Raw genomic sequence first — 22,544 nt, 5'->3', positions numbered from 1 at the left:
AATTACGTTTTAAGTTGGCGTTGTATATTATTTTGCATTCAAGATATATGTGAGATGATATTTTAGTCTAATTTTAAACCTGTTTCATCGTTACAGCGTAATAATACCTGATTTAAATCTAGATCAGATATACGGAAGTCAGTAGAACAGTGACACAAATAGTATTAAACCTGAGTAGTTAATCTCTGCGGGCACAAATGTCTTCATTACAGCGAGCGAGGTCGCTGGGCTCGTCGATGCCGTCATAATAGGGCTGACATCGACTAAATTAATTTTTACAACTCCGAGCATTTTGAAATCGTGTTTTTTTTTTGACGAATTTATGGTAGTCGGTATTTTTTTTTTGTGTTTAGGGTGCCCCCTCATGGCATAAATTCGTGTAGACAATTCTTTGTGTATTTCCAAAAATCGGTTCAGACTTTCTACTAAGTAGAGTTTTACGGAAAACAATTCCAAAGAATTTGAATAGATTTAAAATATAAGTTTATTAAAAGTATTGTATCGTATAGTTTTTAGGACTTTCTCCATATACAAAATTCTTCGATTTTATTAATGGTTTTTTCAGTAGCCTTTTCAGACAACACCAGATTACTCCACACGAAGGGAATCTTTAAAGAACGGCAACCCTGTCCACACAATACAATAACTCTCGCTGTATACCTAATTAGTAGGGAAGTGCGGACGATGCGTTGAGATTTGTTCCCATTAGAGCAACCGACACGACAATTATATTCTTAAGCAACTTTAAAGAATGAACTTCTGAATTAAATGATACATTTTTATAAAATTAAACTAGTTTTTTATTGCTTATAAACGACTTTTTTAAGGAATAAAGTTTGTATTTAGGTTGTTTTTGAAACACATTAAAACATAGTCATAATCAATGTTATTTAGTAGCTAATTCTGAAATAGTTAATTTTTAGGTAGGACTTACTTTCGATTCACGATCGCGATATCACAATCCAGCCTGCAACATCCCACTGCTGGGCATAGGCCTCTTTCTCCGTGTAGGAGTTACTTTCGATTAAAAAACTATTATTTTCTATGACATTCTCGACCTTGCAATAGTTGAATGAATTTAGCCCTTGAATAACAAGTCAGAACTAAATTAAGGAGCGTAAATGATTGAATAATAAAAAAAATTCTAGGCTTCTGAACATTCAAATAACTAGACAATAAAAAAAAATATTAGAGGACTAAATTAAAAACTTTCTGATTGGCTCCAACTTCACAATGTGAAAACTGAACAGAACTACATAAAATAAGTTGAAGTTCCAGTAGCTATCATCGTCATAATTCCACTACTTCTTGTACAACTTTTCTTATTTTCTTTCTGTCTGTTGGTCCTTATGCAAAAAACCTAGTACGAAATATTTGCAAGACAAAAAAAATATGAATATACTTAGAAATATAAAAACATACTTTTTAAAGACAATTTATTCGGTGCTAGATAAAGTTTGTCTTGTACTTGATACACTAATATACTCTGAGAGACGCTATCAGCATTATTTCTCGATGATCCTTAGGATCTCTGTCACCTCAACTCGTAAGCTACAATTTAAGCTTTCGCAGATATCGGATAGAAATATCTGACAGACAAACAACAGTATGATTGTGACACAGTCTGTATATTTTTAACTATTATCTATTTATAATTAAACATATACAGAGTGGGGATGACAATACGACAAAAATTGATAACACAGGTAATACTAGTTTATAGGAGTATTTCAAAACCATCAAAAAAGTTCTAACGTCAAAATCAAAAAAATGATTTTTTCAAACAAACTAAATAAGAAAAATATAATAAAATTATACTACAACATGTGTGACTATAGGTTCACTGACCTGTTATGACGCGCGGTGACACAACGAACTACTACGAACTAGGTACGTTAGTTTGTTTGGTCGGTCATTGTAGGTTACTAAATTTTTAAATTCTATCTAAAATAATTATCTTCTTATAATTTAATTCATTAATTTTGACATGATGTCGCCATTAGTGGCCATATTTTTTAATTTATTAAAAGGTCTAATAATTCTATTTTTAACTCATCAACTGTATTTACGTCTGTTGAGTACAAGTCGTTTGTTACAAAACTTCACAGTAAAGGCGCTTTTAGTGTCACGCGGATTTGCTCACGCACGCGGGATTGGACCGCATGCGTAAAATTTCACGCTGCGGATCATACGCAGCATGAGTTTCAGTTTTCTACGGGCTGCGTAACGGTATAGACGTGTTCAAAAATGATCAATGTCAGAAGAATATGTGTCGCTTACATACTTTACAAACGACGAAACAAGAAGACAAGAGTACATGTTGATCCCTTTCTTGAAAATAGGCTTCTTGCTGGGGCGTTTGTTACACGCTTTGGAAAACTACAAAATAATGAACGTAAATTTAAAAATTACTTTCGAATGTCCATTCGTTCTTTTGATGAACTGTTGTGTAAAATTGAGAATAAGCTACAAAAAAGCAGTTTACGAAGGATTACAATACAACCGATTGAGAGGCTCGCTATTACATTAAGGTAAGTTTTAAATTTTAAATATTTAATTTCCTGCTATGATTTAGTGGAAAGGGATTTGAACAGGTAGGATAAACGTTTTTTGACTTCAAATTACTGTCATGTGTAAATTTACATGTGCAAAAAAAAAATTTTGTCATGTACTCTGAAATTTCATTGTTCATAATTTCATTCAATTTCATGTTGAAATTTCATTAAATAAGATTATTTCACTCATAAAATGTCGCCATTAAAGTGGAATCATTCCTACCTTTCATCACACGCTACTTATTATAATATAGATAAAAGTTATAGGTTTGCACATGACAGTAATTTAAAGTCAAAAAAAGTCCTTAATTGGTTTGGGATTGGTACGTTCAACCTACATACACAATCCTTTTTTTTATCTGATAAAGTACACATGGCCACAGATCAAGTTACCCAAAACCAGCATAAATGGAACTCGCGCCTTGCGTATTATCATACTTAGGTAACCCGTCGGAGTCCCGCTTATACTGGATTTGAGTAACTTGATCTGTGCCGTGTGTACAACCGCACTCATATGACTAAACAAACAATTAGAGAGAAACTGGAGAAAAAAAGTTAATCGTACTCATTTTAATAAAAAGAGTTTTATTCATAAATTAAAAAATCAAATTTTACATCATTCATTTCTTTGTAAATTTGTATCCTGAGCGTTGACATTACTTTCGCCTGTAGATGATGTTGTTGCTGGGGTATAAATTACGTCATAAGACGTGATATTAAACAGGCCGCTTTCAGTCGAAATAAGAGTTTCATTGTCATTCACTGCAGCAGAACTAATAGCATTGTCGTTAAGACTCGAAGTATCCTGGATTATACTATTGGTTTGGTAATCTTGATTTATCGGTGACAAACTGTCAAGCTCAGTAAAAGCACTAGAACTTGTTGTAGGTATGGGACTGTAGTATGCAGGTTGTGTTTGACTTTCCATTTCCATAACTATATTTAACACTTTTGTTCTGAACATTAGTTTTTGATATCTAGTGAATCTTTTTAATGAAGGCTGCAGAGACTGAAAGAAAGCCAAATCCTCACTTTCTAGCTCCAGTTGATTAGACTTTAAGCATTCTAATAACTGTGCCTCAAATTCAGATGGTGCTTGCTTTTTAGATTTTACTTGTTTTTGTTTTGATGTTGGGTGAGAACTTTCTTGACGTGAAGTATCTGGTTGCGTGGACTCATTAGGTGTTTCTAAATTACTTTGTTCAGACATTTCTTCACAGAGTGACTCTTCTCCAGCAGTTTCCGTTGTACTGTCTAAGAAAGTCAAAATGTCATAGTAAGAATATTTCTTCTTCTTCTTCTTACTCCCAGAGCCGGATGGCTGATTTTTTTCAGATATCTTGTCTTTCTGGTAAGTGTCCCTTGCTGTTCGCCAGCGTTGTTGTATTTTCTTGTCTGAAATGACAAAATATAATAAGTAAGTGGCAAAAGTACACACAGTTTCAGATCAAGTTACCCAAAACCAGTACCAATAAACGGAACTTGCTAGGGCCTCGCCGGGCGCCGAGTCGTCTACGATAATAAACAACGCATGAGTCCTGTTTATACTGGTTTTGGGAAGCTTGATCTGTGGCCGTGTGTACAAATCTGATATTAGTTGGAAATTTAACTGCATTCGATTAAAGGCCCTCCTTAATTCACACATGTTGTCAACTTTACACTGTCTCATGAAGCATTAGATAAATCAAGCAATATATATATACCTATACAGAGTGGAAAAATAAGGCCGCAGTTGAAGGAAAAGTACCCTTAGGCGCAACGCAAACGGCGGGCTGGCGCAGGCCGGTCAATTTCGCCGCGAACGATAGCGCAAAGTGAATCTTATACTAGACGCAGACGGCGCGGCCGGGGCGGCGCGGCGCAGACATCGACGAAATAATTCATTTTTTACAAAAATAATTAGAACTTCATTTAAGGATTTTTGGAAAAACACCGGATTGAATCGGGCAATTTGTTTATTTGTTACAGTAAAATTTGCCATCATCAAAATTAAGGTGAAAACTTCCGGAAGTCACTAGCGCTGTAAGTTTTTAATTTGTTTTAACAAAAATTTGCTTTATTTGCATCTGTCAACCTTCATGAAGGAGGACATCTTGTAATGTAAATATTGCCTGAAATAAACGATATTTCATTATATTATATTATATATATTTATTAGATTCCTTTCATTTGCCGGAAATTTTACCATAGGGGTTAATTTATACAGAGAAGATTTCTTATAAAATATTTACAGCATAGTTATGTGTCTCAAATCTGCTAAAAGTGGCCACTTTTAGCAGATATGAGATACATAACTATACTTCGAACTTTTCATATGAAATCATAACTGCATAAATACCCCCCTATGATAAAATTTTCGGCAAATCATAGAAATCTAACGTAGCTATAGTACTGTAGTTAAAACGAATTAAAAACTTCTAGCGCTAGCTACTTCCGTGCCCTTTCACCTTAAGGGTATTTATTTTTCTTCTGAAGTAAAATTCGAGCGGTGCATGCTGTCTTATGTCTGATGTCAGCATTATTAATATATTATGTTATCATATTATTAATATATTGTTTTTGTTTTCAGATATTTGGCAACTGGTAATACATTCACTGATCTACACTATTCCTATGTGATTGGAATTGCAACAATTAGCGAAATAGTAAGACAAGTTTGTTACATAATATGGATTGAACTAAAGTCTGAATGTATTCCACAGCTTAATGGGATCAAATGGAAAGAAATCGCAGAGGGATTTCTCACATATACAAATTTTCCTAATTGCTTGGGTGCAATTGATGGAAAACATATAAGAGTGATTCGGCCGCCGCACAGTGGATCACTATATTTTAATTATAAGAAATATTATTCTGTAGTGCTCCTCGCAATGTGTGATGCTGATTATAATTTTACATATATTAATGTCGGTACCAGTGGAAGCAACGCCGATTCAACCATCTTTAGAAGGAGTCAATTGTATACGAAACTGGAAAGTAACACGTTGGGTATCCCTGACCCGCAAGAGTTGCCTATTATTTGCCCCGAAGTAGCTTATCCATCTAGTGTAAGAGCAAAGTTGCCGTTCGTGATAGTGGGAGACGAGGCATTTGGTTTATCATCACATGTGATGCGGCCTTATGCTCGTGATGATTTACCTTACAAAAAGAAAATATTTAATTACCGTCTGTCCAGAGCTAGAAGGTACATAGAATGCACTTTTGGAATTATGTCAAATAAATTTAGAATATTTCACAGATCCATGAATGTCAAGTTAGATCTAGTACAATTAATAGTCAAGACGGCATGTGTACTTCACAATTTCATAAGGAAACGGGATGGCTACAAGGTCAGCCATACATTTGTCACAAATGGTTTTACGGGACCACTACCCAGGCAGCAGACTGAAAGTAGTAATACGTCGGCAAGTAATATCAGAGATATATTTGCAGATTACTTTATCAATGAAGGAAAAGTCTCCTGGCAACACCGATATATAATTAATTAACTAAACTCAAAAGGTTTTAGAAGGTTTTTGATGTTATTTGTGAATTAAATAATTATGCTTATATTAATAAAGTAATGATGCTTGTATAAATAAAATAATGAACCAAACACATACCCGCCTCTTTTCTTTCCTCTTCGCTCAAATTTTCGTAGTTAGGTGCCAATTCCTTCAAAATATCTCTCCATGCAGCCTCCCTCGCGTCCCTGTTTTTGTATAATTCATTGCGTTTATCCCACAAAACGGGCCGCAGATGAACTTCAATGATTACTCGTTCTGTATCGATTTTCATTTCGGTAGTACAATACGGCGCGTGCGCCCCGCTCGACTCTAAAATGGGCACTGAAGTTGTAGGCAGCGCTTACGCATGCGGATACCCCGCACCGGGGTGACGCCCCGCACAGCGCCCCGCGTCCCGCGTGCGTTTATCACGCTTTACAATAGATACCTATATGAAATTGTTCTTTGCGGATGCTACGCATGCGGTCCAATCCCGCGTGCGTGAGCAAATCCGCGTGACACTAAAAGCGCCCTAAATGCGGGATAAAGCATTGATCTTCCCGTATCCTCTGAAAAGCATTTGAAAAAGTGCGGCCATCGGTTGGACAAATGCGGGTGTTCCCATATCTCTCCCGGTACTTCTGTATTGCTAAATTAGCCTTGCCGTGGCATTCTCCGTAAACAAAAATCATGTACTCCGAAGCTGTATAATTATAACGTGGCATTGTAAATAAAATAAAAACTATTCTTACTATTAACACTAGCGCCTAATTTCGCACAATTCACCTAATAACTATTATACTAGGCATTTATTCTACGTTAATGTTCTTGTCACTATAAAAATAAAGCGTTAAAATATCGCACAATCACTCCAAGTCTTTCGAGATAATTCAATAATTAATTAAAACGAACAAAACTCGTGCGCATATGTAGAAAATTGACAAATCAACGCGTATGACATCAAGAAACATGAGTACCTGGGTGGATTTTCAAAATAGCAAATTGTGAGTGTGATTCCACTTTTTGACTCAAAATAGAACCTCCATTATGTAAAAATGGCTTTAGATTATTCTTTATACATTTAGTTATAACTTGCAAGTAACAAAATAATAAAATAATTATGCTAAAATATAAAAAAACTTGAAATATTGTCCCAAAAATCATTTACCTCTCCGATATTTTTACACTATGTTCGTTAATGAAATAAATAAAACGCAGTAGTTTGCCCGAATTTCGTTTGATTTTATTCTATAAGTAATAAATAAAGTCTAAACTGAATAATCATTACCTTTCCTAAACAAAAATTTTCCTCTATCATTATTATTTAGCAATTTAAAATTTTGTCACAAGAATTTCATCATTACCATCCTTGATTTTTGTTTATAAAATTTTGTTCTACAAAATAACTAGATGAAAGATTTTGAATACATTCCGGGGGGCTTCCCCCGTGCTGCCCCTCAGTCGACATCAAGATCTGTACGAGTCTTGACGTGTTAGTAGTGAAATTACGTTTTTACGTGATTTTATATTAGTTTGTCAAGAAATCTCGTCATTAAACGCGTGAATATATTTTTGGTAAGTAATTTTTCTTTATTTAAACGATAATTTGCATAGATTAAACTAAATTTATATTAAATAATGAACAAAGTAATTATATAGGTTCTTCCCTCAATTTGCAAGTTACTAAATGTTTCGTTTTGTTTTGTCATATATCGTAACATCATTCATCGTGTAATTCTAAATGAGTTGAATGATTTCTTTTGAGGAAAATGACATTTATGTTGAATTTAATGATGCATAGTAGACGTTAATGATTAAGATGCAAAAAATTGAGTATATATTCAGAGCAATATATTTAATTTCTCATTGATTTTGAACATAATGTAATAGAATAGTCATGCACTAGGCATGATATTCAAATAATCTGTTCAGTTTACCTTTTTTAACTAATTTCTTATTATTATATTATTATTATTATTTTATTTTTATTTTAACTTAAACTGATTAGACTGATTTAGATTTTTTTCAGGCAGGTTACATCATGGCTAAAACAAAAGCAGAGCGTTTAGCCCAACAAAGGCTCTGTAAAAGACGTAAGTATTTGGAAATAAAAAATTACCCTGAATTATATGCACTAGAAAAAGAAAAACAACGTGCTCAAAAAAAAAACTTAAAGAAGAAAAGAAACAGAAATCTATCACAGCAAGAAGTCCACGTGAACAGCGAAAATTGCGTAAACAGTGGAAAGAAAATTCAAAAAAATATAGAGAGCGGCTTAAACAGGCAATTCCAACTAAAGTTAGTATAGTAAATGTTGAAGCTGAGGGATTATTTGAAGAAAAATCTAATACTACGGAAGATCCTATCGGTTTATTTACAAAAGAAGATTTACAAAAAGCAGAAAGGAAAATACGGTATCAAGAATTAAAGAGAGAATACGATTGACGAGCATTATAAAAAATCTGCAGAAAATTAATAAAAATCAAAAAAAGACAATAATGTATTTGAAATCACTTCTGGACAAGTTTAACGCATCTAACCCGCAGACTGAGGATACCAGACAAGAGTTAACACAACACAAGAAACAAACGAACTTTCGCGCTAGTGCTATTTCCAAATTGAGATCAAGAAAAGATACTAAATTTCGACTTTTTCGCCAACAAGTAATAGAATCTATTGAAACTTTTTATAATGATGACGCTGTGAGCACTTTTCTGCGGGCAAGAAAGAATTCATAACAAGAAACAAGAGGCGAATGCAAAAAGATATCTTACTGCCCCATTGAAAGTTTTGCACAAAAAATTACTCTCAGAAACAAATGTAAAAGTATTCATTTTTTACCAAACATCGTCCATTTTGGGTACTTCATCCTAAGCCTACAAACAGAGAAACGTGTTTGTGTGCTCAACATAGTAATATAGAGCTGTGAATTAAATCTCTGTATAATGCATCTATTATAGGCGAAAAAAACTTGGACGAATTAGTCTCACATTTATGCTGTGAAGCCAGGAACTCGAAATGTTTATTGAGAGAGTGCATTGCCTGTAAAGATAAGGTATTAAACTATAAAGAATTTTCTAATGACTCTAATTTGACCTATTTTAAATGGAAGAAAATGACCAAAGAGGTACTGACGAAAAAACGGATAAAGAAGAAACAAGTATTTACAGTGAAGGACCCGATAACTACACAACCATTAACAGTAATACGAGAATTAGAAACATTGATTAATCCCTTTTTATCTCATGTTAATAACATTGAAGCACAATATACTACCATGAAGAACCTAAAACTGAACTTAACGATATCAGAAGCACTTATACACGTAGACGTTTCTGAAAATTATGCCCTTAAATACGCTGACGAAGTCCAGTCATTTCATTTTGGAGAGAGCAGGCAACAAGTTGCTTTGCATACCTCAGTTATTTATAGTCATGATTTTTCTATAGGAGCTATTCGACCAATATCGGTGTGTACCATTAGTAGTTGTGTTCGTCACGATGTGGCAGCTATTTGGGCTCATTTAATCCCACTGATAAAACAAGCTTTAGAAATCAATCCGTTTATAACTATGTTACACTTCTTGTCAGACTCACCAATATCACAGTATCGAAACAAATTCATGTTTTATATAATATCACAGATTCGGAATGAATTTAATTGCATTTTCAGAATTTCGTGGAATTACACAGAGGCGAAAGAGGGAGCGAGGGAGAAAGGGTGCCCCTGATGGGGTGGGAGCCGTTCTGAAGAGAACTGCTGATAGAATGGTTAGTTTCTCTCTCTTGTCGGTCCCTCATGTCTGAGGATCGTGGTCAGCATCAGGGTTGCATCTGGAGCGGATGATTTGCCTCCACCGGTCTCTGTCCATGGCGTCTCTTACGACCGTGTCTAACTTAGTGGCAGAGGAGTTCTTGAGGCTAGAATGGTTAGTTACGGAAGAGATATTGGCGATTTTGATTCATTTTGTGAAGTATTGAAAGAAAACGTGGAAAATATCAGTATCAAAATAGTAAAGGAAGATTCTATAAAGAAAAAAGAAACCCTACTTCCAAAAAATCTTAAGCCTTTCAGAGGCACACTTTCCATCCACCAGGTTCTTTGGAATGCGTGTTCTGCTAAACTTACTTTAAGGAAACAAAGTTGTTTCTTATGTGATATTGATGAGCAATGCGTTCACGGCAAACACACCTTGGGTTTTATGAAATTATAGGTGGTAGTAATATTAATCATAACTATATAATGATTCTGAAAAGGTAACAATGTTAGCCGCAACTGCGCGTAGAAGCGTGAACGAAAACCGACTTGTTAACGTATTAACAGATATAACTTTTAACAATGACCTAAATTGATTATTTTGTTAATTTTGTGATTGATTTATTTTTTAGAGACTGGTTGTTCAAACAAATCAAAGATTTTTGTTTATTTACAATAATTATTAATAAGAACAAGCTGATTCTTTTGTAATTAGAGTATTTCGTAGAGGCTGGATATTTATTGTTACAGAAATCAAAATTGTTTGTTGATTGATAATTAGTAATCTGAGTTTAGATAAGATCGATTATTTTGTGATCAGATTGATTATTGTGTGTTTGGATTATTTTGTTGTGTTGTTTACTTGTTTTTAGTTCGATTAAATCAAAATTTTTTGTTATTTATATTTTAAATTTAGTAATTCGTATGTTATATATCTTTTTTCTTAAATAAAAAGCTTATTGTAATAAGAATGTTTTATTTACGTCATTAACTGTAACCGCTTATCATTTACTTCAACGGGTTATATCATTCATCTCTACACAATATCATTCACTTCAATACAGTATTTCAATTTTATGGTTTTTTCTCTTAAATGTTGTGTTTAAAACATAGTTTAAATATACAAATGCCTTAGTTTTACGATCAACATCGTTATTTAGTTGTTATTTTTTAGATTCATAAGTAAATAAAAAAATCACCCAAAAACAGTCATAATAAATCATAAAATGAAAATCCACCCACCTCAATAAACGGCACAGAGACCACTGGCCGCTTGTCGCGTACGCGGCAACTCAGGGAAAAACTAAAAACAGGTTATAACATGTTCAATGTTTACGCTAGCCTACGCACCAGGGCTGACAGATGTACGATTTTAATCGATACGATTTTTTTTTTAATTTTTACTCATGTACGATCGCTAGACTAAAATCATACGCAATATGTACGATTTTTATATTCCTATTACCTGGAAGCATTTCATAATTAAAGAAACATCATCCACCGGCAAGCTTGAATTTCGTTAATTTCCCTTACTTGAATGAACCTACCACTTTTATATGAATGAGGACTCTGAAAAATCATATAAGGCTGTATTTGTTTGCTTTCTAATGAAACTTATAATTAACCTTGTGGTAATAATTGCGACTTGAAAAAAAAAATACATTTTGAAATAAAAAACAATTTGAAAATTATAAAACACTAGCTCAATTTGCTTTGAATTTGTTATCTTTTCCCCATTACAGTGCAATCTGTAATGTGAACGAGAATTCAGCGAAGTTAATTTAATCAGAACAAAACTTAGAAACAGTTTATCCAATGATACCCTTAAGGGCACATTATTAGCCTAGCAATTAATAAGAAGAAACGAAAATGATACGAATTTTAAGCCAACAAATTCTTTTGTTAAAAAATATGACCACAGAAAATTTTGTATGAGTGTGACAAATTTTTCTAGCAGCCCTGGCATAGCCAGTTGTCCTTTACACCGTTAGACGTTCTCAGGGTCATTGCAACACACGTGCCACGTTGATTGTTTTTTTCAGCTGTTGCAAGATTTAATATTTTAATGTAATAACGTGGTATTTTATTATTAATAATTGTTGTTATTGTTATTTGTTGTCTTTATCGCATTTGTTGAACTGCTCGAGCAAAAGTTTCGCGAATATTTTGATCTTGAAATAAATATAGTCAATGAAATACTTAAATTTATTAAATATTGTTGATATGCCATGTGTGCTCCCCGTGATATTACCTACTTACAAAAACTATGTTAGATTCAGAATTTAGATTTTCAGAATTTAAAATTTAAGCATTAAAAGAAACAATAAATTTTTAAAAAACAAAAATTATAAAAAGAAAATTATTAGAATCATACTGAATATTAAAACTATTTAACAAATGTTTTTAATATGTCTTAACACAACACTGACCTACCAAAATAGATAACAATTTTGCACGTTTTTAAATTACGCGTACGCGTAATATTATGTTTGTACCGATCGCGCTCAAAGGGTCGTTAACCTGCGGGTGACCGTTTATTAATGTTATACAACACGTAGTAATTTTAAAAAATGAAAAATCATATTTTTTGACTAAACTACTGGATGTATTTTATTGATTTTTTGTATGTGGGCTTGGAATATCATTACATATACGATGTCAAAGTTATTGTCGTATTGTCATCCCCACCCTGTATATTAGATTTTAATAAATATCTGAAACATAAATTGGGCGCTTTATATCATGGAATATTTTTTTACCATTATCAAAATTTATTTCGATATATCGTATCGTGTGTAGAAATGGAAGCAGTTTTTATTGTTTACTGCGGCGAGTGCGAGTGCACCGGTCGCTCCGACACGCGCGTCGTACGTACTAATCTGTGTATTTGTGTCTTAGTGTTACTGGGATTATTTCCAACAGTTCTGATGAAGCAGCGCGGCGGTTAGGTTAACGATACGGGTATATCTGTGCAAATATTTCTTTCCGCTTTGGGTTTTTGTTGTCGTTACCTTCGCAATTTGTCTGAGAATACGTTAAAACTTTTGTCCCGTGTCTTATCATAAACGCCTGATTACGATGATTGCTCTTGGCTTGGAAGTCCCAACCCTTTGATAACAGAGAACCGGCATATGTTCGAGCATATACGGTATTTCTTCTCTATTACAAAAAGCACTGCATATAGTTGGATATTTTTCTTGTTGTTTTGGTCCGGTTCGCTTCAATGGCTTTATATGTATAGATCATGAGCAGTTTGTCATTTTAGTTCTTCAAACTTATATTTAACAGATCTTAATTAAGGAATATTTACTGACATACGAGTTCAAGACATACAAATTACATTATTTTCTCAAAGCTGCCAAACATTAGGGCTTAGTTTATTTTTTCTATACAACAATAACTCTTCAGACAACACGCACGTAAGTGTGGATAAGTTAACACCCAATAAAGGTGAAGGCATCTCTGATACCCCTCCACTATCAGTTATACAACCGAGAAGTTTTCTTATAAACACACACATACGCACACACACACACACACACATATAAACACACGCACATACAAACACAAACACTCACGCGCGCGCGCACGCGCTCACACGCACACACACATACAAAGACACGCACACACGCACATACAAACACACGCACACACGCACATACAAACACACGCACACACACACACGCACTAACACACACACATACAAACACACGCACATACAAACACAAACACTCACGCGCGCGCGCACGCGCTCACACGCACACACACATACAAAGACACGCACACACGCACATACAAACACACGTACACACGCACATACAAACACACGCACACACACACACGCACTAACACACACACATACAAACACACGCACATACAAACACACACACACACACACGCGCGCTTACACGCGCACACACATACAAAGACACGCACACACACACACACATATACATATTAACACACGCACACACGCACGCGCACGCACGCGCACGCACGCGCACGAACGCGCACGCACGCGCACGCACGCGCACGCACGCGCACACAAACCCACACGCACGCACACACATACACAGAGAGAGAGAGAGAGAAAGAAAATATGTAGTTTTATTAGTATGGTACGTACCGATGATGACGCTGCAAGTGTCGAGACAGTCCTGCTGCGAGATGAAATTGTTCCCATTTCCGCGACAGCCTCCGTAGTAGAAGGGTACGCACATTCCCTTCTGCGCCGCGAACGCCCAGCGCTGGTACAGGCCGCGGCAGGGACCCACCTCCGGGGGCTCCATGCAGATACCTGCGGTAGTTTATTAAGTGACTAATGGTAGTAAATCGTGTCTCATTTTCATAGAGATGAGTGAAATAAGTTCGAAAGAGGTGCTACTGTGTTGTTGTAGTTTAACTGAGATGGGCTTATATTAAAGCTGTGATTTCGTATTCAAAAGATTTAAATAAATTTAAGTTGATTTATTGTCGATAGGTCGTCAGTTTAAGTGTGAGACGATCAGCATGATTAGAGGAATTCTGCTCGACACGTATATACAAGCTGAACGGTGAACTTAAACAATCTCTGTTGTCAATTTTTTTTAATATATTTTTTATGTAAGTAGGTCGGTAAACAAGCGTACGGCTCACTTGATGGTAAGCGATTACCGTAGCTTATAGACGCCTGCAACACCAGAATCATCGCAAGCGCGTTTCCGACCCAATCCCCAATCTCCCCAGGAGCTCTGATCACCTTACTTACCAACAGGAACACAATACTGCTTGAAAACAGTATTATTTAGTTGTGGTCTTCTGTAAGGTCGAGGTACTACCCCAGTCGGGCTGCTCCATATTTTGAGCAGGAAATTCCTGCTGTGCCCTACCCCAGCTTAACCTCTACCTCGTTGTCGACCCTCCCAATCCTAGACGCTCTCACTCTCCAACAGGAACACAACACAGCTCGAAAGCAGTATTATTTAGCTGTGATCTTCTGTAAGGTCGAGGTACGTTCCCCAGTCCCCTCTCAGATTCCCTGACGCGGCCCCAGCAGCGCAGCAGCAACTCACGCTTGGCGGTGGCCATGTCGACGGCGCAGTCGGCGCGCTCGAGGCAGGGCCGCTGCTGCAGCAGCTCGACGCGCGCGCCGCAGTCCCGCTGGCGCGCGGCGGGCACCAGCAGCAGGCGCGTGCGGAACGCCACGCCGCGCCCGCACGACGCCGAGCACGGCGACCACGCCGACCACTCGCTGGCGGGGCACTGAGGGTCGGACACTGCAGGCGACTCCAGCTCCGAGCACGCCGGCTCCATGCACTTGCGGTTCTCCTCTGTAGATGGGAGACCAGAGAGACCATATTTGATTTCAAATCCAGTTTTAGATACTTGCATTTGATATTGTTTATGGATGATGAAACTTAGGACGTAGTGTGGCTACGGTACTAAAGAATATAGCCACCCTTCTCTTCCCGTGGGTATCGTAAGAGGCGACTAAGGGATAACACAGTTCCGCTACCACCTTGGAACTTAAAAAGCCAACGAGGGCGAGATAACCATCCAACTGCTGGCTTTGAAATACACAGGCCGAAGACGGGCAGCAGCGTCTTCGGTGCGACAAAGCCAGCCCTGCGGTCACCAACCCGCTTGCCAAGCGTGGTGACTATGGGCAAAACACATGAGTTCACGCTATTTTTGGCGTAAACTTGTGGAGGCCTATGTCCAGTAGTGGACTGTAAAAGCTGTAATAAAATGATGGATGATGAAAATATGATATAATAGTCAATTCCTAATTAAAATTGTTGGAGTAGACGGATCTTAGAGTTGAGACCGCGTCTTGGCAAACGCAGTGTGGGACGTCCTCCGGCCCGTTGGACCAACGATCTACGTAAGATTGCCGGTGTAGGCTGGATGAGGATTGCGGAATTGCGAAAGACCATGATGTGTGGCGCGAACTTGGAGAGGCCTATGTCCAGCAGTGGACTGCGATAGGCTGAAGTGTGTGAATTAAAATTATCCACGGTAGCATTAAACGAATCAAATTTATATTGGAAATCCTTAGTTTATATTATCTGAGCTATTGTTTTGTAGGTAGATGAGAAAATGTGGTATATTCGTTGAACCCTGTCTCTTGTTTCTGTGGCGGTGGAACATCCTATCTTCATCTGGACTTACGAAAGAAGTGGAGAGGTTTAATTAAACTGCAATATTATTCACTACAACTGATTAAACCATTGAACCTATAGGAGATATATATAAAAATAACACCAACTGCCTGTCGTAGATAACAAAAAGACTATTAAATAAATAGATACGCCCAAAAACTTACCAATTTGCACCAACGGACACTTCTTAGTACCCATCGGGTTGCGGAAGTGGCGCCTCCTGGTGCTGATGCCGACCCCGCAGGTCACGGAGCACTCGCTCCACGGCCCCCACTCTGTTGTCTCACAGATACCTCCGATCGCCTCCACCGGTGCCACTTCGAAATCTGTGTCCGCTTCGTTAGCATTTTCACCCCTGTTTGAATAATCAATCGTTTTATTCCATACCTGTATGCATATAATTATAACTTTTAGAACTAATACAAGAGAACTTCAATTTGGGAGCGCAGTTAGTGCTGCTGTATCAGCCCTATCAATTTTACAGTATTTGCAAGTTCCAGAAACCTTCATTTACAATTAGGATAAACGTAACATTCTTGGACTGTGTCAAATTATCTTTTCTGCAAATTTGATCCTACATCCTGCTACAGCTGTAATTTTTACAGCAACTACCTCGTCTTTTCAATAAATGGGTAGTAAACTAAGCGTGTAATATATTGCATATTAGGGTTTTAAGGTTTTAAACTTCCACGGTCTTTCAAAAGTCATTCGTGAGCATGGCGTCTGCAGCGTTACCAAAACATCGGATAGTCAAAATAACAATCGCCCTAAGTCCCGTTAAAGTAAAAGTATCCATACATCCACACTGTTAACTGAGGTAGGGCACAGCAGGAATTTCCTGCTCAAAATATGGAGCAGCCCGACTGGGGTAGTACCTCAACCTTACAGAAGATCACAGCTAAATAATACTGCTTTCGAGCAGTATTGTGTTCCTGTTGGTGAGTAAGGTGACCAGAGCTCCTGGGGGGTTGGGATTGGGTCGGCAACGCGCTTGCGATGCTTCTGGTGTTGCAGGCGTCTATAAGCTACGGTAATCGCTTACCATCAGGTGAGCCGTACGCTTGTTTGCCGACCTAGTGACAAACAAAAAACACATGTTCAACTCACTCGCACTCCGGCACGGCGGCGACGCACATCTCCTTGGACACGAGCTGGCGGTCGCACGCGAACATGCGCGCCTTCTCCGGCATGCGGAAGCTGCGCGTGCGCATGCGCAGCCCCTTGCCACACGTCACGGAGCACTCCGACCACGGCGACCACTCGCTCACCGCGCACTCCGCTAAGGGTTTTGGAAATACACATCAACTTAGGACTAATCCCTTTGAACCTATAAAGCTTAAAATGTTTGTCGACTCAAATCGACGATCAAAGCTTTTTATATCAGGCAATATACGTTTGGAAGTGTGAGGAACATGGTGATTGAATTCCTCATCAAACAATGAAAAGGGAGGATCCTCCGACCAGACGGATGTTGTGTCTGGTGGGCTACTGCCCCGACGGTTGTTGTCGAGTTCTTGTATATATACTTAATCACTTTGAATATTCTGATAGCGCGATGTAGCATACGTCAGGTTTCTCTAATTACGTAATTAGTATGTTGCGCGATAGATGTCGCCACATACGCAAACCCTATACCGTATGGTTTCATCGCTTTTTTAGCGTTTTGATCTATAGAGTAGCCTTACTCTTATGATGATTGGGAACTTAACCATAGACCCCACTATCATTATATTATTTTAAGTAATCTTATCATTTCCACACTAACGTCTGTTAGTAGATTCGGTATTCTCAGTTTCTTCCACGATCAGACTCTGCAGGGTCTCCTCGTCACAGGACTTGGGGATGATCTTCTCCCTGGTGAGGTAGAGCCTGGCCATAGGGTTCATCTCCTTCTGGTCGGGGTTGTAGAACGGTGCGCGAGGGTCCTCGGGATACATCGTTGTGATGCGGTACATCTTCTCTCGGGGATTTGTCTCTGAGTTTGGCGACTGGTGGGAATCGAAGCAATATTAATATTTTGAAAGTATTTTTGAAAATAAATTCACATTAAAGTTAATATACACATGTACTAACAGGAACAATAATATGCACAGTCTGACTGTGGTTTACGATACTCAATAACAGCTGATTTATTTTTCAGCTGATTTTCAACAGATTTTTACATATTTAATAAAAATAAGACAGGTAGCCTGTTTTACTTCTAATACCTCCAAGAATATGTGTACAAAGTTGCATGATGATCGGTTTTGTAGTTATCGCGTGTAATCGTAACAAACAAACTCACATTCACATTTATAACAAACATTATATCCTATTATTACATTTATAACACACATATATGTATTAGGGATGTACATAAGCATGATTGTGTGTTTCAATGTAACTTTGTAGTTTCTACAAGATTTCGACGCTAGCTGTTTAAGGAATATGTTTTCCAGGATGATGGGAAACATCAATTTTTTAATAGATTCCTCACTATTATCTTACCATATATGAGATGCCATTATCAGTACCAGCATCATACGGATACAAGTCTATGACCTTGGACTCCGCCCACGAGCAGTCCTTGTTGCACAGGTCCAGTCCGTTCACACCCACCACCCAGTCCGGTGAAGGACCTGAATCATCAATAATACTGAGTGAAAGATGAACTTTGAGAAACCTAAACTTAAAATCGTGATACAAATCATTTCTTCATCTCAATTTAGTTAAACTATACAAGTAGTATTAAGTACTTATCAATAAATGGAAATTTGAGTAAGTAACAGTTTTATCGCGTAATTTATGTTAAATTAACAACAACCCAATAGAAAGAACGTATCTATGATTCAAAGCGTAAATGGCACGGGTTTAAATATTGGTAAATCCAACTGTCAGTTTTGTAATTCGCATTCGTCGCGGTCTTAAAGGAAACATCATGACATATTCTGCATGTCTAGTAAGTTTGCGTAATGTATCAAGTAATAATTACGATCTTCAATTAAAAAAGAAATACATAGTTGTTTCCAGCACTCAGACGTTTACATGCTGATTGATTGAGGTAGAGAACTTACCAAACATAGAAGCAAGCGAGAGGTAGTGTCGTTTCCTGTCGACAGAGAAAGTGGCAGTGGTGTTCTCGTTAAGGCGAGGATGCCACAGTCCTGCAGCTTTTACTATGGACCTTAGGACTGGTCCGCGCTGACGCAGCTCGCGCTCCAGGAGACCCACGGAACCCCATTCTGCGAGTGACCTGCGAAAGACATTTTGGCGATAAAACCTCGCGTCATCAAATGTTAGCAAAATCTGGTGCTATGTGGGTCCTTTAAACAAAAGAACAACCAGAAACAAGAGTTTAGGTAGCATATATGGCAATCAAACAGTGAAAATACAAAATAATAAGGTAAAACATTGATCTAGCAAAATCAACGAACCTAAAAACTCGTTGCTTTTAATACTTCTTTGACACGAACGATGAAAAACTAAAGTACCACAAAGTAGGCTACTAATGAAATGGTAGCTCGTGTACCAACCTGAAGCCGTCGGTAGCGATCTCTCCTTCGCCCCAGAAACTAAAGTTCTTGCGATGCGTGGCTCCGATTACATCAGAGAAATGAGTGAGCCACAGCGCCTGCACTGGGAAATCCTTAGGATGCGTTTGCGGAGACCAGAGCCCTTCGAACACCATCTGTGGTATTTTACATATACGGTAACAATCAATTACGATATTATTTTTCTAACTTACCTCATAAAAAGAGAATGTTCCCGATTCCAATTTATTATTATATATTATTGTTAGGGTGATTTTCACGATTCTTTTTTTATTCGAAAGCTGCTTGTCGCATCGTTACATTTAAAATTTTATTTTTATGAATGTCAATTAAATTTGACTATTTTTTCGACGTTGATGATGTTCTCACTTTATCTCGTGTCGATACAAATTGAACAGTTAGCGAAGAATGTCAAATTATTTTCACGGATTAAGCTATATTGTAATCTAAAAACAAGATAAAATAATATAAACTAAAACAAAACGAGTGTGCTTTAGACCACACGACGGAAGTCAAACTTTTTTAGCAATAGGCCTGCACTTTGTCTTAGGTATACGAAACGTAACCGGCTATGCGAGAAAGAGAGGAAGAAAATGTGTGTCGCACCTCTCTCTCTAGCTCCGTTCGCCTCGACCGGCCATACTTTTCGTAACGATCTCGTAACGCATTCACCAGCTTACACCCCAAGTCGTGTCATAAAATACTCCAACATTTGTGTCGTTAAATATGATACTTGTCAAAAGATGAACAACCTCGACCCCAGTCCCAAGCCGGTCACTCACCCTGTACTTGGCGTCGTCGCAGGCGCAGCAGTCGGGCGCGGACAGCGCCGTGTCCTCGCACACGCGCCGCGACAGCTGCCCGTCCTCCGCGAACCAACGGCTTGCGTTCTCGTACACCATCGCTCTACACATACACCTTTAGCTATATACACATTGTATCATCATAACAGCCTATACAGTCCACTGCTGGACATAGGCCTCCACAAGTTTACGCCAAAAATAACGTGAACTCATGTGTTTTGCCCATAGTCACCACGCTGGGCAGGCGGGTTGGTGACCGCAGTACTGGCTTTGTCGCACCGAAGACGCTGCTGCCCGTCTTCGGCCTGTGTATTTCAAAGCCAGCAGTTGGATGGTTATCCCGCCATCGGTCGGCTTCTTAAGTTCCAAGGTGGTTGTGGAACCTTGTTATCTCTTAGTCGCCTCTTACGACACCCACGGGAAGAGAGGGGGTGGCTAAATTCTTTAGTGCCGTAGCCACACAGCACACACATTGTATACAATGAGATAATTAACTGAAATATTGTAGTAAAGCTATGCAAAATATCTAGACAATTTTTATTTTTATATATAGCTTAGTCGGCAACCGCGTTTACCGTAACTTATAGACGCCTGCAACACTAGAAGCATCGTAAGCGCGTTGCCGACCCTATCACAAATCCTCCCAAGAGGTCACCTTACTCACCACAGGAACACAACACCACTTGAAAGCAGTATAATTTAGCTGTAATCTTCTGTAAGGTCGAGGTACTTCCCCAATTGGGTCTGCTTCATACTTCGAGCAGGAAATTTCCTGCTGTGCCCTACCTCAGTTGAGAATTGTAAACTAATGTTCATTTTGATGATACCTCGTCTTTTATGTAAAAGTAGGTCGTGGCTTCAAAGGAAAACTTTTTACTTTTTTATTTTAACATTGATTCTTTATACTTGAAAAAAACTCGATTAACAAAAAGAAGCAATATTTTACAATTTCTAAAGAAAATAAGGAAACATTAACTCATTTAATTCACATTGGTCTCTTCAAAGTAATTACTGGTTAACTAAAAACTTAAGTAGGTAAATAGTAAAAACATACAAGCGTATAACTTACTTAAGTACAACGCAACCAGAACCAGCTGGAGGTGCCTTCCACATGACCTGCACCTCAGTCTTGGGCAAGTCGTCAGCTTCTATCACAGAGTTGGTGCACTCTTCGTTGAACTTAGTGAGAGTGTCCGCAAACAGCTGGAACTGGCCTTGTTTGTGGGGATTTCTTGGAGCGACTGGGTCCAGGGGGTCGACCACCAATGTAAATCTAGTGAACTGCTGGACAACATCGTGGGTTCGCGAACCAACGAGTGTGACTGGAACAAGATTTATTGATTCAGGAAAAAAGCTTATATGTTATTTTTTACTTTTTATCAAATTCCTTAGTTAAATCGAGTTTTAGGAAGCTAAGCTTCATCATTTATCAGCATCATTTCAGCCTATCAAAATACAGTGCTGGCCATAGGCCTCCTCAAGCTCTCTACTCATGTGTTTTGCCCATAGTCACCACGCTGGGTAGGCGGGTTGGTGACCGCAGGGCTGGCTTTGTCGCACCGAAGACGCTGCTGCCCGTCTTCAGCCTGTGTATTTCAAAACCAGCAGTTAAATGGTTTTCCCGCCATCGGTCGACTTTTTAAGCTCCAATGTGGTAGTGGAACTGTGTTATCCCTTAGTCGCCTCTTACGACACCCACGGAAAGGCAAGGGTGGCTATATTCTTTAATGCCGTTGCCACACAACAGCCAAGCTAAGCTTGTACTAATAAAATATGTTGCAGGAACACTGCTACAAACGAATTCCAATACCGACTTCAATGTAATATACCGTAATTTCAAATTTTATATTGAAAAGCTGTCTTCTTACAATCCTCAAGGATTTGAGACATGCCGACGACATTTCATTCTTCGTATCAGATTTGATTCAATACTTAGAGCACGCTAGTTTGTTTTCTTTTTGTGTTCTAAAATTACATTTCTATGTTATAGATATACAAATAGTATAAACTTGTTTCTTTATTGAAGACTTGTTATAAAAAAATTGTTATGCGTTAAATAAAGAACATTCAAAGATAACTGTCGTAAAGGACAAGCATATAGAACAATTAGGTCATGACCGCGGAATACAAAATTATCATTTAGCGTTAATTTCTGCAAGCTATCTGCGGATGTTTTAAGTGTAACGTTCGCGGCGTGTGCATTACGACATCCTTTACGCCTGCGCACTCTAAAACAATCACAACAATGTCAGATGCACCACACAACCGTTCTCTT

The 22,544-nt window shown here is 37.9% G+C and overlaps 3 protein-coding genes and 1 long non-coding RNA gene across 6 annotated transcripts; 2 read left to right on the top strand and 2 right to left on the bottom strand.

Annotated features, from left to right (window-relative positions):
- The first annotated feature begins 2,121 nt into the window (after positions 1–2,121).
- Positions 2,122–5,780, top strand: LOC123669989. 3 transcript variants are annotated; one of them, XM_045603492.1, is made up of 3 exons: positions 2,122–2,531; positions 5,125–5,138; positions 5,258–5,780. In XM_045603492.1, exons 1-3 carry the CDS (start codon positions 2,248–2,250, stop codon positions 5,260–5,262), a joined length of 303 nt encoding a protein of 100 aa, XP_045459448.1. In that variant the 5' UTR covers positions 2,122–2,247; the 3' UTR covers positions 5,263–5,780. The 3 variants fall into 3 exon arrangements, 1 of the variants encoding a protein (XP_045459448.1); XR_006745843.1 differs by lacking the exon at positions 2,122–2,531 and adding an exon at positions 4,611–4,655; XR_006745842.1 differs by lacking the exon at positions 2,122–2,531 and adding an exon at positions 4,611–4,655 and having other exon boundaries at positions 5,125–5,780.
- On the bottom strand, positions 3,121–6,546 carry LOC123669987. Its single transcript, XM_045603491.1, has 2 exons — positions 6,158–6,546; positions 3,121–3,950 (listed from the first exon to the last, which is right to left on the bottom strand). Exons 1-2 carry the CDS (start codon positions 6,330–6,332, stop codon positions 3,172–3,174), a joined length of 954 nt encoding a protein of 317 aa, XP_045459447.1. The 5' UTR covers positions 6,333–6,546; the 3' UTR covers positions 3,121–3,171.
- A 958-nt stretch (positions 6,547–7,504) lies between these two features.
- On the top strand, positions 7,505–8,283 carry LOC123669991. The gene is made up of 2 exons (XR_006745845.1): positions 7,505–7,615; positions 8,074–8,283. It is a non-coding gene; the product is annotated as an uncharacterized LOC123669991 (long non-coding RNA).
- A 3,463-nt stretch (positions 8,284–11,746) lies between these two features.
- On the bottom strand, positions 11,747–22,159 carry LOC123670064 (spondin-1). Its single transcript, XM_045603573.1, has 12 exons — positions 22,138–22,159; positions 21,339–21,591; positions 20,249–20,372; positions 19,449–19,603; positions 18,990–19,168; positions 18,424–18,554; positions 17,702–17,924; positions 17,044–17,215; positions 16,101–16,291; positions 14,848–15,105; positions 13,923–14,093; positions 11,747–11,838 (listed from the first exon to the last, which is right to left on the bottom strand). The coding sequence occupies exons 1-12, from the start codon at positions 22,157–22,159 to the stop codon at positions 11,747–11,749; spliced, it is 1,971 nt and encodes a 656-aa protein (XP_045459529.1).
- Between the last annotated feature and the right edge of the window lie 385 nt (positions 22,160–22,544).

This window comes from Melitaea cinxia, chromosome 4 (assembly GCF_905220565.1).
Source record: "Melitaea cinxia chromosome 4, ilMelCinx1.1, whole genome shotgun sequence".
Lineage (NCBI taxonomy): Eukaryota > Metazoa > Arthropoda > Insecta > Lepidoptera > Nymphalidae > Melitaea > Melitaea cinxia.
This window is presented reverse-complemented; position numbering and strand designations above follow the sequence as displayed.

What these genes read in the sequence shown, in the direction of transcription:
- LOC123669989 (XM_045603492.1), top strand. Translation starts at nt 2,248, where the DNA reads ATGATCAATGTCAGAAGAATATGTGTCGCTTACATACTTTACAAACGA.
- LOC123669987 (XM_045603491.1), bottom strand. Translation starts at nt 6,332, where the DNA reads ATGAAAATCGATACAGAACGAGTAATCATTGAAGTTCATCTGCGGCCC. An exon ending in AGAGGAAAGAAAAGAGGCGG is followed by an intron (nt 3,951 to 6,157) that starts GTATGTGTTTGG and finishes TTGTCATTTCAG; the next exon opens with ACAAGAAAATACAACAACGC.
- LOC123670064 (XM_045603573.1), bottom strand. Translation starts at nt 22,159, where the DNA reads ATGTCTCAAATCCTTGAGGATT. An exon ending in ATCGCTACCGACGGCTTCAG is followed by an intron (nt 19,169 to 19,448) that starts GTTGGTACACGA and finishes TGTCTTTCGCAG; the next exon opens with GTCACTCGCAGAATGGGGTT. An exon ending in TACCGAATCTACTAACAGAC is followed by an intron (nt 17,216 to 17,701) that starts GTTAGTGTGGAA and finishes CAAAACCCTTAG; the next exon opens with CGGAGTGCGCGGTGAGCGAG.